Raw genomic sequence first — 24,438 nt, forward strand, 5'->3', positions numbered from 1 at the left:
AATCATTCCCACCCCGCTAAAAATTTCCATCTAGAATTGTGTATGTGATTTCCACATATAAGTACATATTTTTAGAAATATGTTTAGAAATATGTACTTATATGTGGATACCTAAAGAACTCAATATTTAGATTTTTAAGTTTTATAAATAGTATTATAATATTTGTATTTGTTCTTAGTTGCTATGTAGAAATTACTACAAATTTAGCAGTGTAAAACAATGCTCATGTTTTAGCTCATAGCTCTGTAGGTCAGGCATCTGAATGCATTTGGCTGAATGTTCTGCATAGGATCTTAAGGCCAAAATCAAACCAAGGTGTCATCTGGGCTGGGCTTCTATCTGAAGACTGGGGAAGAAGTTGGCTCCAAGCTCAGTCAGGTGGTTGGCATAAATCAGTTCCTTTGCACTTCTGTAATAAATGCAACTTAGTCATAGTACAATATTTTTCTATCTATTTTGGTATACGATTTGCTAATATTTTATTATTTATTTATTTATTTTAGGTTTGGCTTTTATGAATAAAACCTCAATGAATGTTCATCTGAAAATGCTCATGTGAAAACAACAACCAAACCAATAATTCCATTAAAACGTGAGCAAAGGACATGAATAGACGTTTTTCAGAAGAAGACATAGAAATGGCCAACAGGTATATTTAAAAAGCCAAACATCACAAATTGTCAGAGAAATGCAAATCAAAACCACAATGAGATATTATCTTACCCCCGTCAGAATATCTATTTGAAAAAAAGTATAAAATATAAGTACTTTGAATCAAGGAATTAATTTATTTAAGCGGTAAGATTTTATGATGATTTCACACTGTTTTTACCACCTTAAGATTTAATGAAGTGTCTGACAATAAAGGCAAAAAAACCTTATTATACTAGTCAGGTACTCCAGAAATACTACATGCAGAGATTTTTGAAGAGTAGAAATTAAATTACTTGGCTTCATTTTTGTTTCACTGCAAATTTCCACATGATGAGTAATCATCAGAAACAAAGGTTTTCATTATTGTTTTCAAGAACTAGATATTTTTTTCTTCCATTTATTGCCATGACATCAATATGAGAAAAACTTTTTAAAACCACTAATGTGTAAAGTATGTGTCACTTTAAAATTGGATGATCCAAACATTACTTAAGATATTGATTTCAAGGCCAGGCACGGTGGCTGACACCTATAATCCCAGCACTTTGGGAGGCCAAGGCAGGTGAATCACCTGAGGTTAGTAGTTCAAGACCAGCCTGACCAACATGATGAAACCCCGTCTCTACTAAAAATACAAAAATTAGCTGAGTGTGGTGGTGGGCACTTGTAGTTTGAGCTACTCAGGAAGCTGAGACAGGAGAGCTGCTTGACCCCAGGAGGCGGAGGTTGCAGTGAGCCGAGATCGTGTCATTGCACTCCAGCTTGGGGAACAGAGCAAGACTCCATCTCAAAAAAAAAAAAAAAAAAAAAAAACGATATCGATTTCAGTTATGTCTGGTCATGTCAATGAAAACACAGCTTTTCTGAAATATTGGTTAAAATTAAAAAATGAATATTAATTTTAACTTCAGTTCATAAAAATCACTTTATTTTTCAAGCACAATTTTTGTATTGAACAGATGTATTTAAAAGTAAACTAGTAAGTGTTCCTTTTTCCCCTGTCTTTTGCAAGTATTTCTTGTAAGACTGATGTTACTTCTTTCTTAAATATTTAGTAGAATTCACAGGTGAAACAATGCAGGCCTAAAGTTTTTTTTGTTGTTTGTTTTTTTGTTTTTTTAATGGGTATTGATTAGAAATTCAACTTCTTTACTAGGTATTGGACTATTTAGATTTTCTAATTCTTTTTATGGAAGTTTCATATGTGTGCTTTTCAAGGAGTTTGTCCATTTCATCTAAATTGTCAGATATAATGGTATAAAGTGATTTGTAATATCATTTTAATGTGTTTAGTCTTTGTAATAATGTTCCTTTTTTCATTCCTAAAATTAGTCATTTGTATTTTCTCTTTTTTCTTGATTAGTATTGCTAGAAACTTATCCATTTTATTGATGTCTTAACATAACTTTAATATTTCCTCATCTGTTGACCTCTATTTCATTTATTTCCACTTTTAAAGATTATTTTCTTATATTCTCTTTAGATTTAATTTGATCTTTTTCTAGCTTCTTGAGGTGTAAATTTAGATCATTGAGTTCACACATTTATTCTCTAATAAAAACATTTAAGGTAAAAATTCCCCCGTAAGGGAGGTTGAGGTTGGATGATTGCTTGAGGCCAGGAGTTCAAGAGCAGCCTGGACAACATAGCAAGACCCCACCTCTAAAAAAAATTTAAAAATTAGCCAGATGTGGTGGTGAGTGCCTATAATCTCAGCCATTCAGGAGGCTGAGGCAGGAGGATTACTTGAGCCCAAAAGGTTGAGGCTGCAGTGAGCTGTGATTCTGCCACTTCACTGTGGCTTGAGTAATAGAGCAAAACCCTGTGTAAAAAAAAAAATCCTATGCACACTGCCTTTAGCTTTTAATCACAAAATTTGAAATCTACTCTTCTTATCATTCAGTTTAAAATATTTTCTAATCTTCGTTAAGATTTATTTGGCCCATGGGTTATTTATTATATGTTGTTTAGTTTCTAAAGATTTGGGCATTTGCTAGTTATGTTATTATTACTGGTTTTTAATTTGATAGATTATGGTCATGGAATATACTTAGTATAATTTAAAGCCTTAGATTTTTATTGAGACTTATTTTATAACCCAGCACTTGAAAAGAATTAGATTGGATATTATGTGAAATATCCTACTCTTAGGTGTAAGAAATAGTTTATAAATATCAGTTAGGTTACTTGATTGTGGTGTTTAAATCTCTCTATCTTGAGGCCAGGAGTTTGCCTAGCAACCTTGTCTCTATGAAAAAATAAATAAATGAAAGGAGTGTGGCTGCATATGCCTCAGCTACTCCAGAGACTGAGGTGGAGGATCACTTGAGCCCGAAATTTTAAGGCTGCAGTGAGCTGTGATCGTGCCACTGCACTCCAGCCTGGGTGACAGAGCAAGACCCTGACCCTACCCCAGTACTATATTTGCTAGCTACATAAGTGACTAGAAAAAAAAATTTATTGTGTGTTTTTAAAAAGCTGGAGGAGAGGATTTTTGAATCTTCACACACAAAGGAATGATAAATGTTTTAGGTGATGGATATACTAATTACCCTATGACTATTATACACATTGTATACGTGTATCAACATATCACTCTGTATCCCTTAAATATGTACAATTATGATGTGAACTAAAACTAAAAGAAAAAAATATATTGTACCCCTAACTGTTAGTCTAAGCCATCAGACCTGACCACTTCCCAAAACTTCAGCCTCATAAAATCAGTCAACTTCTTGGAATTTCTGTGGACACAAGCAGTAGGCATGACAAACTAAACATTCTGAAAACAGTGTCCCCAATTCTCCTATTCCCTGACCTGCCCCTTCCTCAGTTTTCTTTCTTTTAGGAATCAGAGACATTGTCCTCTCAATAGATTTTAAGTGCCAAGTCTAAAATTTATTATTGATTTTTCTCTCATTTGGTAAGCAAAATCCAAGCGCTGCTGATGTTATGCACCCCAGGAATCACCTACAGGCTCATGCCATCTCTTGTCTGGATGCCTGAACTGGCTTTTGCGGACAGATCTCTCTCTCCATGAACAGAAGCAAAAAATGACTTTTTAAAACACAATCAACATAACTGCTTCCAGCAGTGATGACATGTAAGAGGGACCAGATTTATGCTCCTGCCTTAAACAACTAAAAATCTAGGGAAAATGCGAAAGAGTGGTTTTCTGACACTGGACAACAAGATTATAGCATTGTAATCTCCAAAAAAAGGGGAAACAAATAAGATGATCCCCATGATTGCCCTGCTTACTGACTTAAGAGAGTTTCCAGGCCACAGTGCAGGAGGGGAAACACAGGTAGAGCCCAGCAGACTCTTTGAAATGAGTTTGAAATAAGAAGATAAAGTTGAGAGTTGGGAAGAACAAGACAGATAGATTTCAAAGATTAGTACTAAATAAGAGAGTATTGCAGACAGAATATGATTAAGACATCAATTCTTCCTCAAGCAAATCCATAGATTCAATGTGATTCAAGTTAAAAAATTAACAACCAAATTCTAAAAATTTATATGGAAAGGCAAAGGAACTAAAATAGCCAAACTATTTTTGAAAAGGAACGACATTGAAGTACTCATGCTACTTAATGTCAAGACTTGCTATTAAGCTACAATTATCAAGACAGTGTGATATTGGCTAAACGGTAGACAGATAGACCAGTGGAACACAATAGAGTCCAGAAATAGATCCACACACAATATTGACTTTTGACATATGTAAAAAATTCAATGAAAAAAGAATATTGTTTCCAACAAATGGTACTGGCGTAATTGGAGATTAAAAAATATTAACAAAAAAGAAACTCAACCTAAGCCTCACATTGTTTGCAAAAGATAATTAAAGATGGATTATAGATTTAAATGTTAAATGCAGAACTACTACATTTTTAGGAGAAAACATTAAAAAATGTCCAGGACCAAGAGCTAAGCAAAGAACTCTTTGACATGACACCAAAAGCACAATCTGTAAAAAAGGAATAAGTTGGACTTCATAAAAATGAAAAAATTTTACTTTGAAAGTTATGGTTGATTACTCAGGCATGGTGGTTTGCACCTCCAGTCCCAGCTACTTGGGAGGCTGAGGCAGGAGGATCACTTGAGCCGGAGGGGGCAGAGGCTGCAGTGAGCTGAGATTGCACCACTGCACTCCAGCCTGGGAAAAAGAGTAAGACCTTGTCTCAAAAAAAAAAAATAAATAAATAAAAAGGAAAGTTATGGTTAAGCTTTATACTCAATAAAAATTTAAAAAGAAATAGAGCAGATCATCACATTGCTCTGCATCTTTTAATGGCTACGAGGCATCTAACTCAGGCTTAACAAACTCTGCTGTATATGGCTCAGACCTCATTTTCTGGATACCCACTCTCTTTCTCACTGAAAAATGACAGATGAATGTGGAGGCTGTTGCAATAGATGAAGAAAAAGAGAGGCATCGAAGACTCTCAGACCAGCGAAGAATGAGAGAAGGGAGGTGATTTTGTGATGGACAGAAAGCTACAACGAGTGCTATGAAAAGAACTAAAATATTTGCTGAACTAGACTGGAGAGCGCCTGAGAGGCTACATTATCTTAGGGACTCAGAAAAAAAAATATTCTGAGGAGGTTATGTTTAAACTGAGATTGGAATTACATGAACTGGTCACATGAAAGTTCAAGAGGAAGAATATTCCAAGTAGGAGAGCAGTTAGTACAAAGATTCTGAGACAAGAATGAATTTGGTATGTTTGAGAAATAAAGATATTACTAGTGTAATTACTAACAACATAATCAATGAAAGAAAAACTGTTGAGGAAGAACATCAGAAGGACAGGCAAAAGCCAGATAATATGAGCCTTTGGGAGTCAGATAGCAGATTCAGATGTTTTTATTATTAGCACAATGGGAAGCTGTTGGAGGGTGTTAATCAAGAGATGGGCATGCTCATATTTATATTAGAAGAAAAAACTTTGGCTGCTGTGTGAATAACTGACTGCTATAGAGCAAGAGTGAATTCAGAAAGATTAGGAAACTATTGTAGTGGTCCAAATGGTAATGGTTTGAAGTCAGGTGGTGGTGGACAGGAAAGAAACACACAGATTTTGTCCATGTTTTTGACATAGAGTCAATGGGATATGGTGATGGATTAGATTAAAAGAGTCAATAGGCCGGGCGCGGTGGCTCATGCCCGTAATCCCTGCACTTTGGGAGGCCAAGGCAGGCAGATCACTTGAGATCAGGAGTTTGAGACCAGCCTGGCCAATATGGTGAAACCCCATCTCTACTAAAAATACAAATATTAGCCAGGTGGGGTGGCATGCATCTGTAACCCCAGCTATTTGGGAGACTGAGGCAGGATAATTGCTTGAACCTGGGAGGTGTAGGTTGCAGTGAGCCAAGATCATGCCACTGCACTCCAGCCTGGACAACAGAGCGAGACTTTGTCTCATAAAAAATAAACAAAATAAAAAGAACCAATAATTACTTGTATTTGGAACTTAAGACATTTGGTAGAGTGTGATGACTTTTCCTAAATTTGGAAGAAATGTAGAAGATTTGGCAAGCAACTGTTTTAGGGGGAATCAAATTGATAGTTTTACTTTGATGATGCCCCATAGGTTTTCAAGTGGAAATGCAGAGGAAGGAGGTAGATACCACTCTGGAATCCTGAAGAGAAGTTGTGGATTATGATGGATGTTTAGGGGGAGTCATCTATGTACAGATGGGATTTCAAGTTATGGGAACACATTACCTAGGATGACTGCATTGAAGCAAGTAGATGAGGGGGTCTAGAATTGAGCCCTCGGGTACACCAACATTTAAAAGTCAGAAAAGAGCCAGTCAAGGAGATTGAGAAAGATAAGTCATGGAAGTAGGAAGAAAACCAAACAAGTGGGATGTTGCCAAGAGAATTATATATTTTAAAATAAAAGGGAGTCATATATGCTTAGGGGCCTAAGATTCCCATCATTATCAGATAAGCATATATGACTTAGATTTACCCCTTGGATTCATAGTCAGGCACCAAATGTCTGAACCTGCAGTGCAATAACATGGCAATGGATGTCACTGTTGTCCTTGATAAGAGTAGTCCCACTGTAGTAATCAGGACATGAACCCATTTAGAATGAGTTCTGGAGAAAATGTGAAATTAGGAAGTAGAGAAAGGAACTGGAAGTGACCCTTGAGTTTGCTGTCAAGGAGACCAGAGAAATTGGTTGTAAAGTTCAGGAGGATGTGTGTGGTACAAGAGGTTTTTACATTTTCAGTTAGTAAATGAGAGAACAGATGTATATGCTGATGGCAAAAACACAAAAAGAAAATTTCGTGATAAAGAAGACCGAGAGAGAGAGACTATTTCCATTTCTACCACTCAATTTCTACAAATTTCTATTAGTTAATGCTTCATCTTTCCTCTGTGTTTTTTTGTTTGTTTGTTTTTAAACACTAGAAACATATGTTGTGTCAGTCAGGTTTCCATCAGATAAATAGGACTGAAAATGAATCAGAGACCTAAATGTAAAAGACAAAATTATAAAACTAGAAGATAACAGGAGAAAATCTAGATGACCTTGGGTTTGGCACCCTGTTGTTTTGACTTTACCAATTGTTACTAAAAAAATCTAGGGGTGAGCTCCATTTGCACTGGCCTTGTAGGCAGCTGTTTCCCTTTTGAAGGTGTCCCACTTGACCTCTGAGTGGCTGGTGGGGACAAGGAGTGATAACAGCAAGGAATGTAGCAACCAAGGAGGCACTAGCCTCAGCAGCACTTGCTTTTGCAAATTGCCAAGGGGACTCAGGTGCAGTTGCCGTATCACAGGTTAGGCTTAGGTGACTTGATCCTTTCATCCTGGCTCTCCTTTATGAACACACTGAAGCCCAGCATTTTATCATCTTTTCTGGTTTCACTGTGAGGGAATTGCTGCTACCCAGGAGCCTGGTATCCTATGGCTCTCTCATCAGTGAGATGTATAGGAGATCGGTCAGGATGGTGGGAAAAATTGTAAGATAAATTATAGGAAAAGGACACAAGCCTTCTCGGAAGGCCTGGGGTTTGCATAGCTTCAGAAGAGGATTTGGCTGAAGTCAGCTGAATTTTCACGGAATGGATAACAAGGAAGTGTAAAGGAATTGATCTAGATAAGTTTGTTTACTTAGGCCTTGGAACCTGGTCTTTAGTCATCTATGCACAGGACTACTGTCTTTTGGGGGACGGGGTGACAATGTTAATTACCCACAAGATGTGTTGACTTGAGGCCTTTGTCATTAAATCTGTACTGAATAAATGCCCACAGTGCCAGCTTGTCAGGGCCGTGGCTGCTGACTCTTTACAGCTCCCTCCTCAGTGTCTGTGAGCTTCCCGGTCCCCTAGCCTGCTTTTTCACTGGATGTCAGAGTCAGAATGCATTTGTTCATCCATCGTTCAGCCAGCTTCTGCAGGTCGGATCCGGCAGAGATGAACGTAGAGTTTCACCATACTGGCCAGCTCACTCTGACTGGAGACCAGGACTTTGTAACTTATACACAGTACAGGCCAGACCACTACCAAGACCCCATGTAACAAGAACAGCATATACAGCTCAAGGGACAACATGCCCTGAAGTAGTGGCCCGTCAGCAGGGGCCGGATTGGAGAAAGAGTGACTGCTGTTCATAGTGAAACATCCTCATTACAATGAAACCTGCCTTCCAGGAGCTGCAGGGGAGCCTGAAGGCTCAGAGAGCCATCTATATTCACTAGAGTTTCTGGAGCGTCCCCAAGGCAACACCTGACAACAGCAGTACTAAGTTGCACAAAGCAGCAAAATCTGAAACCAGCAAGCAGTAGTGCCATCCCAGACTGACCAGGCCTGATACAGGAAGTTAGTGAGCCATCCACATGAACACACATTGGGAAGTATTTCTGTGTGGTAACTGTCCCATAATTTAAAAAAAAAAAAAATCTCAGTTTCCTGAACCCACAATATATCATCATGAAATGGGAATTGAGAATCCACAATGAAAACTCCTGAAGAGGAAAAGAAAAATGGAGAGAATGTAGTGGCTTTGTTCTACTGCAATTAACCAAGGCCAGTGGGAAGGAATAGTAAGAATCCCCTGTCCTGGCAGTGGAGGAAGTCTCTTAATTAGCCCATCTGGAAGCCCTGGCATTCCTATCTAAATTCTGTCCTTCTTTTATTTCCTTCCTTCCTTCCTTCCTTCCTTCCTTCCTTCCTTCCTTCCTTCCTTCCTTTCTGTCTTTCTGTCTTTCTGTCTTTTCTTTCTTTCGGAATCTTTCTCTGTCTCCCAGGCTAGAGTGCAGTGGCACATTCTCAGCTCATTGCAACCTCTGCCTCCCAGGTTCAAACAATTCTTCTTCCTCAGCCTCCCAAGTAGCTGGGATTACAGGTGAGCACCACCATGCCCAGATAATTTTTGTATTTTTTGTAGAGACAGGATTTCCACATGTTGGCCAGACTGGTCTAGAACTCTTGACCTCAAATAATCCACCCACCTTGGCCTCCCAAAGTGCTGGGATTATAGGAGTCAGCCATCATGCCCAGCCTTGTTCCTTCTTTTCTATGGCTACACCTTGGTTGGGCATTTAAGAATATACACCTCCTGAGAACTCTAAAGCATTTATAGGAGTCAAACGTGCAAATGAAATGCGCAAACTGCTCTACCTTGGAAATGCAAATAACTTTAGGAGAGACAGAAGGGAAAAGGAGAAGAAAATTAACGGAGTAAAGGAGTGGAGTGAGTGAGAACGTTGATAACAGGACTGCCTGATATTCATGTTGAGTGATGTCTTTTGCCGGTGCATCAGGGAAGTATGTTACACAATACAGAATTAACAACTTCTGAGTGTTTATGTGCAGAAAGCAAGGTAAAAGGCTGAGTTATGAGTTATTTATTTAAATATGAAGTCATTAGGCAATAATTAGCCAGAGTAGTTTACTTAAGCAGAAGCTCAAAATCAGCAGTGTTCATGAAAATGTAAGCCAGCTTGGAATTTACAAATATTGTGGACATGAGGATGGGAATTTCCTAGACCTGACCTGATTCATATTATGAGGACTGAAGATAATTTTGACTGGACATTAAGTGATATTATTGTTTATTAATGAGGTAAACATTTATTGAGTGTCTATCACGTATCAGACACTATCTTATATGCAGGGGATTGGGATTCATCAGCAAACAATATAGACCAAAATTCCTGCCCTCAGATAGCTTACATTCTCATTACTTGAAAGAAACATATCAACTACCATACAGTTATTATACTGTTTCATGCCAATAAGTGAAATCACATTTGCAAAAATTTTGACAGTGAGAGATGTCTAACGTGGCTGACTCCTTCCTGCCTCTAGCCTCAAAGGTTGTCTGTCTTTGCTCACTCCTGTATATAGGCTAAGATAACCAGGGGAAGAATTTAGTTTATGGTTTAACATGGAAGCAAGGATGATAGTAGGCCTTCCCTAACTCACACCCTCCTTGTTCTGGGACTGAAAGGCAATGAAAGGCTTAAGATTAGGATTGTATGAGGAGTCTGAATTCTGCTAAAATGTAGGATTATAGTTTCTATAATCCTTTACTGCCAGGTGTCATGTGGCCGGTGACACCTGGGCAGTAAAGGCCAAGATTTGTAACTTCCCCAATCACTTCTATAGGTGACACCTCTATTGTAGACCCTAGGATTAGTCTTTTGAGATGTTTTTCAGACTTTCATTCTAGCAACTGACTGACCCCACAGGGAGCTCATGACTCATGACTCAAGTGGTCCTGTGACCCCCTCACTCCAAGGCAGACTCAGTGCATGAGGATCACTTTCAACTCTCCTATGGTTGCCTTCTCAACCAGTCAGCAGCACCCATTCCCTAGTCCCCTGCCCACCAAACTATCTTTGAAAAACCATAACCTCTCAGCCTTCAGGGAAACTGATTTGAATGATAACTCCAGTTCATCCATGTGGCCAGCATCATGTTAATTAAACTCTTTCTTTACTGCAATACCACAGTCTCAGTAAACTGGTTTTGTCTGTGCAGCAGGCAGGAAGAACCCACTGGGTGATTACATAAGTTTGGTAGTTGGGATGAAATGGCCAAATTTCTTGAATTTGAAAATCACAGTCTACCAAAAGTGAGCAATGTGAAAAAGAAAATGGCCAGGTCTAATAATTATTAAAGAAATTGAACCTATATTTAAAAGCCTTCCCAAAAAATAAACCCAAGATCCAGTTGACTTTAGCAAATTTTTCTAAATGTTTAAAAAAGATATAATACCTGAGGATAGAATTAGAAAATTGCTTCCAAACTCCTTTCAGGAAAATGTACATTTTATGTAAAAGTTAACAAGGACAGTAGAGAAAAGTGAAATAACAGAGCTATCTCTACATAAACATAAATACAGAAATTCTAAACAAATCTGTGACACAGATTATAAATGTTCAAAAATCATGGGCAAGCGTGGTTTATTTCAGAAATGCAAGGGTAGTTTAACATTGAAAACATAATCTAATTTATAATATGTAAATAAAAGAATAAAAGTAATATGATCTTGTTAATATTTACAGAAACCGCATTTAATAAAGTTCAATATTCATTCACAATTTAAACAATAAAAGAAAACTCTTAACAAATAAGAATAGAAGAAACCTTCTACAGTCTGACTTTAAAAAGAGAAAGCCCGAGGAAGCTTATGGCAAACATTTTACTTAATGGTAGATAAAGTTTTTTTCTAAAAAAACACTATCTCATCTAAGCCTTACAAATCCCCCCACTTTGTCTCTTCTCTTGTACTCTTTTCCCACTTCCACTTAGTCTCAGGATATAGGCTGAGGTCCAGACGTGAAAAATAACACCCACAGTAGCCTCATTATCTACTTCTTACCCTCAAATCAGGGAGGGCACTGAAGTATTTTCCCTGAGGAAATACTTGAGCCACTCATCCTGTAATGACTCAATGTGACCAAGGTTAAATGAAGTTAGGACTGAGATTAGGGTATCTGGTATTAAGATGTATGTTGGTTTTAGCCCATGGTTTCTGCTTCATAACTCCCATATCCCTTGCTACAGTCCTTTGTTATAATGTTGGGTGGGTTAAGCCTGAGGAAACAAAATCTCTCTCCTTTCCTTTCATCTACCCCAAAGCAGGACTCTAATCTTCCCTCACCTTTCTAATTGTGGGTCTTAAGACCCTCCCCAGGGAGGGTCCCATCCTGTACACTGGAGGAAAGAATGCTGACATCATGAAGCTTCCATAAAAACCCAAGAGGACTGGATTTGGAGAGCTTCGTGAGAGGTGAACACGCAGAGGTTCCCGGAGGATGATGCACTTAGGAAGGGCATGGAACCTGCTCATTTCTTCCTGCATACCTTGCCCTATGCGCCTCTTCATCTGTATCCTTTGTAGTATCTTTTATAATAAACCAGCAAGCCAAAATAAATGTTCGCTGAGTTCTATGAGCCACTCTAGCAATTAAATTATTTCTCTGAGTTCCATGAGCCACTCTACCCCAAAGAGGGGGTAGTGGGAACCCTGATTGAAGCTGGTTGGTCCAGAGTTTCAGAAGTCTGGATTTGTGACTTGTGTCTCAACTGGAGGAGCAGACTTGGGGAATGAGCCTTAAACCTGTGGGATCTGACACTAACTCCAGGTAGATAGTGTTGGAATTTAATTGTACGACACCCAGATGGTGTCTACTGCTTGGTTGTGGGGAAAACCTCCTACACGTTTGGTACAGACTTCTTTTATGTTGATGATTGTGGTGGTGGTGGTATGAATGTAGAAAAAAAACACTGTCAGAATTTTTTTTCCGCTTAATGCAGGGTAGAAAGAGAGCCCCAAAATATCCCCGACCTCACATTGCTTGTAACTCCCTCTCCTCAGGAGGTGAAGCGGAATTGGTGTCTGTGTTGCTGGTCTGGGTTGAGTCAGGGACCTCAGTCAGGGCCCTCTCCAAACTTGTGGGCAAGGAGCGAATCAGTCTTTCTTGGAAGTTATGACCCATGAAGACGTAGAGAACTGGGTTGAGGCAGCTGTTAAAAAAGGCCAGGGAGCTTGTTGGGTAAAGCAGGACAATAATGATTTTGTATTTGCCATTGAACAAAATCTCTTTGAGCCAGACTGCCATTAGAATGCCAGTTAGTTCATAAGGGAACCAACAGATGAAGAAAGAAGCCACCACAGCAGTGAAGACGTGTAAGGGACGGCTGGATTTAGTCATGCGCTTTTTGTGAATTTTGGCAACGATGATCCCATAGCAGACTGTGATGATGGACATGGGTATGCTGAAGCCAATAATGAAGTGGAGGATCAGAGAGACCTTGGCCATGGTAATGAACACGTTCATCCTCTCTACAACAGTGTCACCCCAGAATGGAAATCTGAAAATACAGTGTGTGTCCCCATTCTCAGTACTTACTGTAGTCCAGAAGATGAAATTTGGTAAGGTAAGGACTATGGCAAGAACCCAGAGTCCCATGATCACCCTCTTGGCCAGACTCAAGGTGCGATGGTTCTGGGCCCAGGCTGGATGCAGGACACAAATACAGCGGTCCAGAGCAATGACAGTGATTAGGTAGACACTGACAAACAGGTTGATGTCTATCATGACATGAACTAACTTACATAGGAACAAGCCAAAAGGCCATTTTTCTCTCATGGCGACTGAGACCATTCGGAATGGTAGGATGGCACTGAAAGAGAAGTCAGCTAGGGCCAGGTTCAGGTAACAGATGGTGCTGACTGTGCGTGTCATCCGGAATCCAGCCACCCAGATCACGAGCCCGTTGCCCAGCACTCCGAAGACAAAGGTGACTCCGTGGACTAGCAATGAGAAGATCCACAGAACGGTGTAGCCAGCAGGCTCAGGGAGCACCTCCTCAGATTCATTCAGAGGAATGGAGAAGTCGCTTTCCATCTTCCCACACCTGTAACATTTCAGCAATGGCCATTTCTCAGCTGTGGCACCATCTTACAGTACAACTATTCATTAACTTCCACTATAGCTCCTCCTCCTACCAAGACCCGCCCTAGTGAGCCTTGTGAATAGTTATAACACAAAATTGGCACTCTCTCAGAGTTCCTTTGGGAAAGGATAGTTCTCCATATCCCCATCATTATTAATATGCATTCCATCTATCAGGCTGATTAGCAAGAGGATTAAAGGGCTCTGTCCACCAGCAGAAATACTGAACTGAGAGTGTATGGACAATGGAAAATTGAGCATAGGCAGCTTCAGCGTCGTGAGGAAGGCACAAGACTCAGAGTCAGAAGGTTCACATCTGTGGCCTCTTTATCACTCAATGCAAACATGCTGGCAAGCTCTGCAACTTCTTTCGGCCCCATGCTCTCCCAGTCTCCCAGCTCCTGTCCCTCCCACTGTGAGGACCCTTTACCTATTTTTTAGTTGATATTTAATTTAAAGTTTTAGGATTTGGGTTGAGTTCATAGCTGAAGAGGATTTGGAACCATTACCTGTAATATGTAGACATATATTACGTGTTATAGGCCGGGCGTGGTGACTCATGCCTGTAACCCCAGCACTTTAGGAGGTTGAGGAGGATGGATTACTTGAGGTCAGGAGTTGGAGACTAGCCTGGCCAACATGGTGAAACTCCATCTCTACTAAAAATACAAAACTTAGCCAGGTGTGGTGGCGAGAGCCTGTAACTCCAACTACTTAGGAGGCTGAGGCAGGAGAATTGCTTGAACCCAGGAGGCGGAGGTTGCAGTGAACCAAGATCATGCCATTGCACTTCAGACTGGGCGTCAGAGCGAGACTCCGTCCCCCTGCCCCCCACCAAAAAAAAAAAAAAAAAAAAAAAAACAGAAATATATTACATCCTATAGATTCTATGCTAGAGGAAGTCAACAAAGGGGACCCTATATTTACTTTCTCCCTTCTGCTTTTCATTGTCCCTACTTGATATAAAGTTCTCTGTTTGGGATGCAGTGAATTAGCATTCGTTGTATATCTTCAAGGTCTGTGGGATAAACAGAATGAGCATGAATATTTAGCTAATATTTGTAGAGTTCTTATCAGAGACTATTCTCTGTGTTAATTGCTATGTATGGGTTGTAGTTTGGTCTACATAATAGCTCTGTAATATTCATTGTTTGTAGTTTCCATAGGAATGACTCAATGTTGAGAGCAATTGTGAAATCTGCTGGTCACTTAAGTAGGAAACAGTAGACAAAGATCTTTAATTTAGCTTAGTCTGAATTCTAAGCCCTTTCTCTATGCAACAATTTTGACAGATATTGCTGGTGGTGCCCCTCCCCCACAAATAACTGTTCATCATTTCTTCTCTGCAAATCAAATCGCAATTTTATTCAGTTACTCACTCTTTGGGGAAGGTATCCCTCCTCCGTCTTTGCGGGCATATCTTGATTTTCTAATTTGTTCTAACTAGAATTACTTTTGTGTTGCAAGCGATTGCTTATTGGTGGACACATGACTAAATTCTGGGCAATAACACTATGGGAAGATATCCTGGTGTGTTTCTGGGATCTATTTCCTTGCTTTTAAGAAACAGAATCACAAAATTACAGTCCCTGTCTCTGCACCAGGTCACATGGGAAGTTGTTGCATCCAACTCAACCCAAAGGTCTCTGTGTCCCTTGTGTCTTTGCCACTTGACCAAATTTGCTTATACTGTGGTCTGTGGGCTTTATCAGAAACATCCAAGGTATTTGTTAAAGTGCATATTCACGAACCCCACTCTAGAATCTCTCTGTGTAAAAGCTACAGTGATTTTTATGGCCATGAAAATTAGAGACTCTTCCCACCCTGGGCTATCCAGCCTCTCTAAAAGTAACAGCAATTATCTAGCACTTGTTCTCATCTAATACTCATAGTAACATTGTGGGCAGCCATCATTACCCCCCCTTTTTTTTTTACCAGAGGGAATTCATGCCCTACAGGTTTTTTTAGATTTTTCAGCATCATGTCCAGCCGGTCAGTGGAGGCAGCAAGATTTGAAATTCAGGATGAACAACTTTAGAGCCACTACCTTTGCAACTCTAAAGTGCTGCATTTGAAAGAAGTTCCCCAAAGATTTCCAGCATATGGTCATACCCTAGTATCATGGTTTTTTCCTCCTTTCCCTTTCTCTCTTCCTTCTTTTCTTCCTGTCAGTACCAGTCACATTCACTGAGGTCTTTCATGGGACATTGTTTAATGCAGCTCCAGGTTTCTCAACCTTGACACTACTGACAATTGGGACTGCATAATTCTTTGTTGTGGGGGACTGTTCTGTACACAGTAGAATATTTAGCAGCACCCCTGGCCTCTATCCACTGATGCTAGTAGCAACTCCCCCTTCAGGAGTGACAACTGAAAGTGTCTGTAGACATTGTCAAAGGTACCGTAGGAGGCAAAATTCCCCCTAGTTGCACATCACTGTTACAGAGTAAAGAGCCCTGGGCTTTGGGGTCAGTTAGATCTCTACTCTTTGGTACCTTGCCAATATGGGTTCTTGGTCAGTGACATCTCTTTGAGCCTCAGTTTTCTCCTCTGCAGAACAAGGACAATTTTGTGGTGAAGTCTAACTTTTCAGGTGAGGATTAAGTGAGACTGGACATGGAAATCTAGGCTAGACTGAATGTCTGTGACAAATGGGAACTCTTGGTCCTCACCAGACTGTGTGCTGTGTCATGGGGCTCAATCCTGGGTCATGCCTTACAGAGCTTAAGGTCAGGACAAGAACAATGCTCATAGCAATAGTGGCTACTACTTATGAACATTACTCACATGCCAAGAGCTTCTCCTTTAACCCTAACAATGCCTCTCACAGCCTCTACAGATGAGATGTGTTAATATGTGTAAGCACTGAACACACCCTGAGACATGGTGCATATTGACTAATCTTAGTTTGAATTAGTATAATCATTGCACAGATGAGGAAGTTGACTTATATTGGTTACATTAATTATTTAAAGCCCCCGGTCAGAAAGGGGTAGAACCAGAGTTGGAGCTCAACCAGACTGATTTCAACAGAATTGTATGGTTAACCCTCTCCCATTCCCTAGTTCCTCAACAGACTCAGATTTTCTCCACCCACTCTCCAAATATCCTAGAAGACATTCAGACAGTATGATGTATCAATATTCTCTAAGTCATTTGGAAATGTTGACACAAGAGGAAAAGATGAATGTGCAGTGACAGGTGGGGGCAGGCCAACAAGACAATGTTGTAAAATTTTGGATCCACCCTAGTTATAAAGTGGGGAAGAGAACCATGGACTAGAGATGACACCTGTACTGATTATGAGGGCTGCTATTTGATGCAATCCCAATGTGTGTCAACCAATGTATATTTTATTATTTCTATATCCTTGCTTTGGGACAAATACCGTTCTTGTGTAATCCATAGGAAACCATGGCTCAGAGAGGGGAAGTGACTTGTTCAATGTCACAGTTATTGAGAGGCTCAAATGGATGTATGATTACAGATTTCAAATGGAAACTCAGCACTTCCTTGTTAGCATCTGCTTCTCCAGCACATATGATTTCTGATACATTAAAATAACATTCAGCCCTTCTGCTTTCTCCTCAAACTGACCAACTTCCTCTACAATTCCACTCTCAGCTGATGGCCTTGGCTGATATTTTAATGAGAAAATGGTAACAATTAGATGTGCATTTTTTAGCCTTTTCTTTCCTAATCCTCAATTTACCTGCCCTTGTTATTGTGAATAAATACTTCTTCTTTTTCCCAGTGACTTTCCTCTTCACATTTGCTTTCCATCCCTCTCTCTCTCGTTTCCCCAAGAACTGGTATTTGTCCTTCTGCTTTCTGCTAAAAAGAAACTCTCAAGATTTTATTTCGACTAGATACTTCTTGTTACCACATAAACATTATCCTATTCCTTCCGTTTAAAAAGAAACCAATCTTGGCCCCTATTTCTTTCCAAACTTCAACCCTATTTCTTTAAGAAAAGTGTTTTCTGTAAAGAGATTTCCTAGCTAAACCTTAGAAATTGTTGTCTCTAATTGCTTGCTTTTTTTTTTTTCTCACCTCACCTATTCTGCTGAATCCATTCCATATTGACTTTACTCCTTAGCACTCCAGCTAATGCACTCTCCTAAGGATGCACATGACCTCCAGACTGCCAAATCCAGTGGATCTTTCTCAGTTTTTATCCTGATGTTCCAGTGACATAGGAACGACTGGATCTCTTTCCCCTAATTCAAGCATATTTTTTTCCATATCATAAGATGATAAATGTACACACAATCTACTCTGGGTTGTCTTTACGGCTCAGTTGGCCACCTCTTTTCAGTCCACTTTACTGGTGTTTTCTGCTCTGAATGTCTCTAAATTTAGGGTGTCCCACATTCTATAGGTGATATCATTCAGTATCACAGCTTAAAGTATCATGCTGTCTTCTCATCTGAATTGTTAGCACTGGCCTCCCCTGGGGCTCTAGTCTCATATAATCAATTGACTTCTTGATATCGCCCCATGAGAGTCCCATAGACACTCCAAACCAAACATTGCCCAAACCAACCAGTTGTTTGTCCCTTGCTCCCAAACCTGCCGTTCTTCCAATATTCTGTATCTATTTGGAGTTTAAATATTCAGTTATTAAAGCTCTAAATCTAGAATTCACCTTTCGTTTTCCTTACCAGCCAATACAATCCAAGTCCTATTGATTATATCTGCAGAACATGCTGAATGCACAGCCAGAGCCATCTCCATCTCCACTACCCATGTCCATGGCTTGGATATTTGTACAAACTTTGCAGATAGCTTGTTCCTGGCCTTGCTGTTCCCTCTCCTAAAGCCCAGACACAGACAAATTGTATTTTAATAGGAAAAATAAGACAATGAGTTATTCTTCTCAGCACTCTTCTATGGCTTCCACATTTCTAACTCACACTTCTCAAGCACCCTGGGATTTATCTTGTGTATCCCCAGACCTCACCTCTGCCCTCTCACCTGACACACTGTGCTGGACCCATGGTGGACTCCTTGATTCCTTGACTATGCCAGCTTCTTGCTATTTCAGGGCTTTTGCTTTCTCTCTTCCTTCTGCCTACTATGATCTTCCTCTGGAGCTTTCCACACCTGGCTCTTTCTGAATATTTATATTTTAGCTTAAATAGCTTGTCCTCAGAGATATCCTCTTGACCCATTTGCAAAACGGCTGCCCCAGGTCCAACCTATCTCACCAGATGCTTTTCATCTTTGTTCATTCATTTATTTTCTATCCTAAATACTTTCTGCATTGATATACAAACTCCACAAGTAGCACCTTCTTTCAGTGCTATGTCTCTAGCATAGCACTGTCCAATAGAAACATAATGTGATCTGTAAACATGGGCCACATTTGTGTCTTATAACTTTCAAGTAACCACGTGTAAACAGAGTAGGAAACATTTGGGAAATTAACACCAATAATATATTTTCTTGAATCCTACATATCAGAAAGGATATCATTGGAACATTAAATCAGAATAAAAATTATTAATGAGATAAATGGCATTCTTTTTTCATACTGAGCCTTAGAAGACATGAAATGCATTTTATACTTATAGCACACTTAAGGTTAAATGAGAGAAAAAGCAAGCACTCAAAAGCTGTATTTGGCAAGTGATACTTCATTGCACAGCCCTGCTCCAGAGTTTAGGAAATGTCTGTCATAGAGCAGGCATTCCAACAATAATTTTTAAGTTGCCAGACCCCAACTTACCACCAGCTGAGTTCCTTTTCTTGTGGCCAGTTCCTGACTTCCTGTCGAGCAACACAAGCTCCAAGGATTTGTCAGAAGACAAAATTACAACTAATTTAGTGTAAAGTTTTTATTGACTTTATTTGTAATTCTAGAATCAACACCTCATCCCTCAAAATAGAATGCATGTGTTGATGAGTAGAACAGAGAAGTTTGATTTTATTGGGAGAGGAGGGCTAAAGAAAGCAGAAACAAAGAAAAAAAAATGCTGAATGGTAATTTCGAAGTTGCTTTTTCTGTACAGTGGGAATAGGGAAACAATAATTTAAGAAAAAAAAAAAACAACAGATTGACTGACATGGTTACTTAGGTTACTTCTTTTGTGAGGATTAAAGCAGAGGCATTTTCATGGCTGCTAAAAGTGACCTGTTTGGGAATTTGGCTATCTTCTCTCTCCCTCTTTGTGATTTCTTAGAAAGCCAGATAAACAACTTAATTTTTAGTTTGGTGCCATAGAACTTTAGTATGAGTGACTCTATTTTGGTTTTGTTTGTTGAGTGTAGTACAGTAGCTCAGTTTAAGCCAATGGTGTCCTGTGATTTTTACATAATAGGCTTCAGCAGAGACTTGCTGAAGGACAAGGGGACAATGGAGCTGGAATCAATCCAGTGACAGAAACTCAGAGTTTCTTACCATTCCCAGAAGACACCTTGGAGATGTCATCAAACTACTCATCTTAGAAACCTATGTGTCTGAATGTTCCTTCACCTCTAACCTTCTGTGGGAGACTGGAGTTCATCCCTCCAAATAACAAGGGTCAAGGAATATGAGAGTCCAGGCCCTTTCTTCTTCTTCTTCAGAGATTCAGGAAAATGAAAGAAACAATTACCAAGGTGAAAAAATGAGAGGAAAACAATAAACAACAAAGATGCATGATTAAGCAAAAACTCACTTCTCTATTTACACATATACTTCTAACAGCATATGTGTGGGCTTTTTTTCCAAACAAAGCAGTTCTTCAATTCTCTGGAGACACCACTGTCTATCCTACAATTAAATTCAGTTCTGATGCTGTCTAACTGGAGCCAGCGTCAGATCACGCAAGTTAAAGCACTCACTCCCACAAGACTGTCTTCACTTCAGACACCAATCCAAGTCCCACGTGGCCACCTGTACTTCTGACTGATGGGTTATAAATCAGGGGTTCCTGTGACCCCCCTCATCAGGTTTGGTAATTTGCTAGAATGGCACACAGAACACAATAAATCACTTTGCTTTCATTTACTGGTTTATTCTAAAGAGTACAGCTTAGGCCAGGCATGGTGGTTCACGCCAGCAATCCCAGCACTTTGAGAGTCTGAGGCTGGTGGATCACTTGAGGCCAGGCTTTGGAGACTAGTCTGGCCAATGCGGCAAAACCCTGTCTCTACTAAAAATACAGAAATTAACCGGGTGTGGTGGCATATGCCAGTAATTTCAGCTACTGAGAAGGCTGAGGCACGAGAATCATTTGAACCCAGGAAGAAGAGGTTGTAGTCAGCCGAGATCATGCCACTGTACTCCAAGCCTGGGCAACAGAGTGAGACTTTGTATCAAAAAAAAAGGAGAAAAGAATACAGCTCAAAAACAGTCAAAATAGATGCACAGGGCAAGTATATAGCAAGGGAGAGGTTGGGGTGGTACATGGAACTTCCATGCTCTCTCTTCAGGCACTCACCCTTCTGGCACCTCTATGTGTTCACCAACTCAAGACGCTCATCTAATCTCATTTTTCAAGAGGGTTTTTTTTTTTTTTTTTTTTTTTTTTGATAGGATCTCACTCTCTTCCCCAGTCTGGGGTTCAGTGGTACAGTCACAGCTCACTGCAGTCTCAAACTCGTGGGCTCAAGTGATCCTCCCACCTCAGCCTCCTGAGCTGCTGGGACTGTAGGTACGTGGAACCATGCCTGGCTAATTTCTTTTCTTTTTTTTTGAGACAAGGTCTCATTCTGTCACCCAGGCTGGAGTCTAGTTGCATGATCTCTGCTCCCTGCAACCTCCACTTCCCTGGGCTCAAGGGATTCTCCAGCCTCAGCTTCCTGAATAGTGAGGACTACAGGCGTGAGATAACCATGCCCAACTACTTTTTTGTATTTTTTTGTACAAACAGGGTTTCACTGTGTTGCCCAGACTGGTCTCAAACTCCTGGGCTTAAAGTGATCTGCCCGCCTTAGCCTCACAAAGGGCTAGGATGTCAAGTGTGAGCCACCGTGCCTGGTCTCTAACTTTTTTTTTTTTTTTTTTTTTGACAGAGTCTCACCGTTTCCCCCCGACTGGAGTGCGGTGGCAGGATCTTGGTTCACGGCAACCTCCACCTCCCAGGTTCAAGCGATTCTCCTGCCTCAGTCTCCTGAGTAGCTGGGACTACAGGTGAGCATCACCATGCCTGGCTAATTTCTGTTTTTTTAGTAAAGACAGGCCTGATCTCGAATTCCTGACTTCGAGATCCACCCACCTTGGTCTTTGACAGTGCTGGGATTACAGGCGTGAGCCCAACATTTTTTATAGAGCTCAATCTCCAGTCCCCACTTCCCCTTCCTGGAATTCAATAGGTGGGACTGAAAACTCCAACCTTCCAGTCACTTTATTTTTGTGGTGGCCAGCCCTAACCTGTGGCTATCAAGGGACCTCACCCTAAATAACCTCACTAACATAAAATGAGATGTGATAAAAGGTGGCTCACGCCTGCAATCCCAGCACTTTGGGAAGCTGAGGTAGGTGGATCATTTGAGGTCGGGAGTTCAAGACCAGCCTGGACAACAAGGTGAAACCCTGCCTCTACTAAAAATACAAAAATTAGCCAGGCATGGTGGCAGGCGGCTGCAGTCCCAGCTACTTTGGAGGCTGAGGCAGGAGAATCGCTTGAACCCAGGAGGTGGAGGTTGCAGTGGGCTGAGATGGTGCCACTGCACTCAAGCCTGTGGGACAGAGCGAGACTCTGTCTCGAAACAAACCAAACAAACAAACCAAAAAAAGTGGTGTTTAGACCGGTCCGGTGGCTCATGCCTGTAATCCCTGTACTTTGGGAGGCTGAGGTGGGCAGATCTTCTGAGTCAGGAGTTCAAGACCAGCCTGGCCAACATGGTGAAAACTCATCTCTACTAAAAATAAAAAAATTAGCCCAGCATGATGGCACATGCCTGTAGTCCCAGCTGCTCAGGAGACCGAGCAGGAGAATCACTTGAACCCAGGAGATGGAGGTTGCAATGAGCTGAGATCATACCACTGCACTTCAGCCTGGGTGACAGAACTAGAATCTGTCTCAAAACAAAAACAAAACAAAAAACCTTGAGAGGTGAGGCAGATGCATGAGAGAGTACCCTTTATCCAATATCATTACCAAGATTAACCCCTTAACCTTCTGCTCCAGAGGGAGATAATTTGTGGGACATGCAACATAGCTCTAAGGATTAGTTAATAGACAAAATTACAATAAATTTAGCTCAAATATCTTAATCTGAGAAGAGTTAAAGGTCTAAATCTGAGGAGATGGGCCCTTTCTGAGATTTTAAGCAACATCAAGACATTGTTCTCCAGCTGAAGCACCACAACCGTGAAGACAAGTGGAGAGGCAGAAAACAAGAGTCAACTATTTTCTCTTCTCTCCCTGAATCACTATACCAAAAGGATGTTTTCAGTGATCAAGTATAGTAAACATATGAAGCACATAAACCAAAAAGGAATTTATTATTACAAAAAGTTTTGCAAGGTGATAGAATCTGAGTCTAAATAAGAACTGGGTTTCATTTAAACCCTTTGCTTCACCATCCTATTGGCATTCTTCCAGGGCCTTCTTGAAAATGACCACAGAATGGCTGCCACTGTTCTGGACATCACATCAACGGGCCCTCCTGAGCAAGAAGAATAAAGACAAACAGAAAAACTGACTTCATTCACATGCCTGTCTCATTTTATAAAGGAGGAAAACATTGGCCAGGTGCAGTGGCTCATGCCTGTAATCCCAGCACTTTGGGAGGCCAAGTCAGGCAGATCATGAGATCAGGAGATTGAGACCATCCTGGCTAACACGGTAAAACCCCGTCTCTACTAAAAATACAAAAGTAAAATTAGCCGGGCTTGGTGGCAGACACCTCTAGTCCCAGCTATTCAGGAGGCTGAGGTGGGAGAATGGTGTGAACCCAGGAGGTGGAGCTTGCAGTGAGCCAAGATCACACCACTGCACTCCAACCGAGGCAACAGAGCAAGACTCTGTGGGGAAAAAAAAAAAAAAAAAAGAGGAAAACATCTTGTCTTCCTTTAGATCATTCCTTAGGCAAAAATTAAAAATAAAAATGAGGTTGCTCATATTGGCTTAAGCCAATCATAGTGGATCTTCCAGCATAGTGGTACATTGCCACCTGATTAGAATGGAATTTACTTATCAGGTAATGAGGGGTGGCAGGTATTATGTTGATGCAGGTCTCTGAAGAGGTACTTCCTTGCCAGCTGCTGGAGACATAGAGATCAACCAGACATGGGCTCTGCCCTGGAGATGCCGATCACCCGGATAGAGAGATGAGAGTGCAGTGCTTGGGTCATGGTAGACTTGGGGTATATAATGATAGACAGCTGCCTGGTTCATTATGGGATCACCCAAAAGGAACAACTAACTCAGACTGACAGGGTCTAGGATTACTTCCTGGAGCAGGTAACACCTGAGCTGAGTTTAAAGGCCTGGGTAAAGGAGAAAAAAATAATTCAATCTAGGCAGAAGGGAGTGAAAGCACACAGGAAAAAAGATAAGACATAGCAGGCTATCTTTTGTTGTTAGAGCATAGATGGAGGCAGACAGGCAGACCGCAATACACATTGAGTGTGCAGCAAGAAGCAGAGGCCATCTCTTGGAGCATCTTGAATCTACAAGAAAAACTTGGAATTCTCTTTAAGGACACAAAAAGTCACATAAGTAGGAAAGGGACTCACTTATCAGGTGTGTACTTCAGAAAAATATTGCTCTAGAGTCCTGCAAAGGGATGGCTTTGAGAATGTTTCTGATTAGAGGCAGAGGCTGTAGAGTGGAGAATGTTGCTGGAGATCAAGGTGAACTTGTTGAAGACTTACTCAGGGAGAAATAGTGTGACATAGAAGAGGTGTGGTTTAG

At 40.6% G+C, this 24,438-nt stretch overlaps 2 protein-coding genes across 5 annotated transcripts in view; one reads left to right on the forward strand and one right to left on the reverse strand.

The window, feature by feature from the left end:
- The first annotated feature begins 508 nt into the window (after nt 1-508).
- Nucleotides 509-24,438, forward strand: part of LOC140711820 (endogenous retrovirus group K member 5 Gag polyprotein-like) — a 34,216-nt gene continuing 10,286 nt past the window's right edge. The window contains exon 1 of the mRNA XM_073016110.1: nt 509-650. The gene's annotated coding sequence lies outside the window, so the exon portion shown is untranslated. The remainder of the gene's footprint in view (nt 651-24,438) is intronic.
- Nucleotides 712-24,438, reverse strand: part of FPR3 (formyl peptide receptor 3) — a 45,056-nt gene continuing 21,329 nt past the window's right edge. For 3 of the 4 annotated variants that reach the window (XM_007997832.3, XM_073016109.1, XM_073016108.1), the window contains exon 2: nt 712-13,550. In XM_007997832.3, the coding sequence (XP_007996023.1) occupies nt 12,479-13,540 (1,062 nt within the window). In that variant the 5' untranslated portion in view covers nt 13,541-13,550 and the 3' untranslated portion in view covers nt 712-12,478. Of the gene's footprint in view, nt 13,551-19,319; nt 20,096-24,438 lie in introns of those variants that run through there. The other variant, XM_007997833.3, reaches the window with a different exon arrangement.

This window comes from Chlorocebus sabaeus, chromosome 6, assembly GCF_047675955.1.
Source record: "Chlorocebus sabaeus isolate Y175 chromosome 6, mChlSab1.0.hap1, whole genome shotgun sequence".
Taxonomy (NCBI): Eukaryota; Metazoa; Chordata; class Mammalia; order Primates; family Cercopithecidae; genus Chlorocebus; species Chlorocebus sabaeus.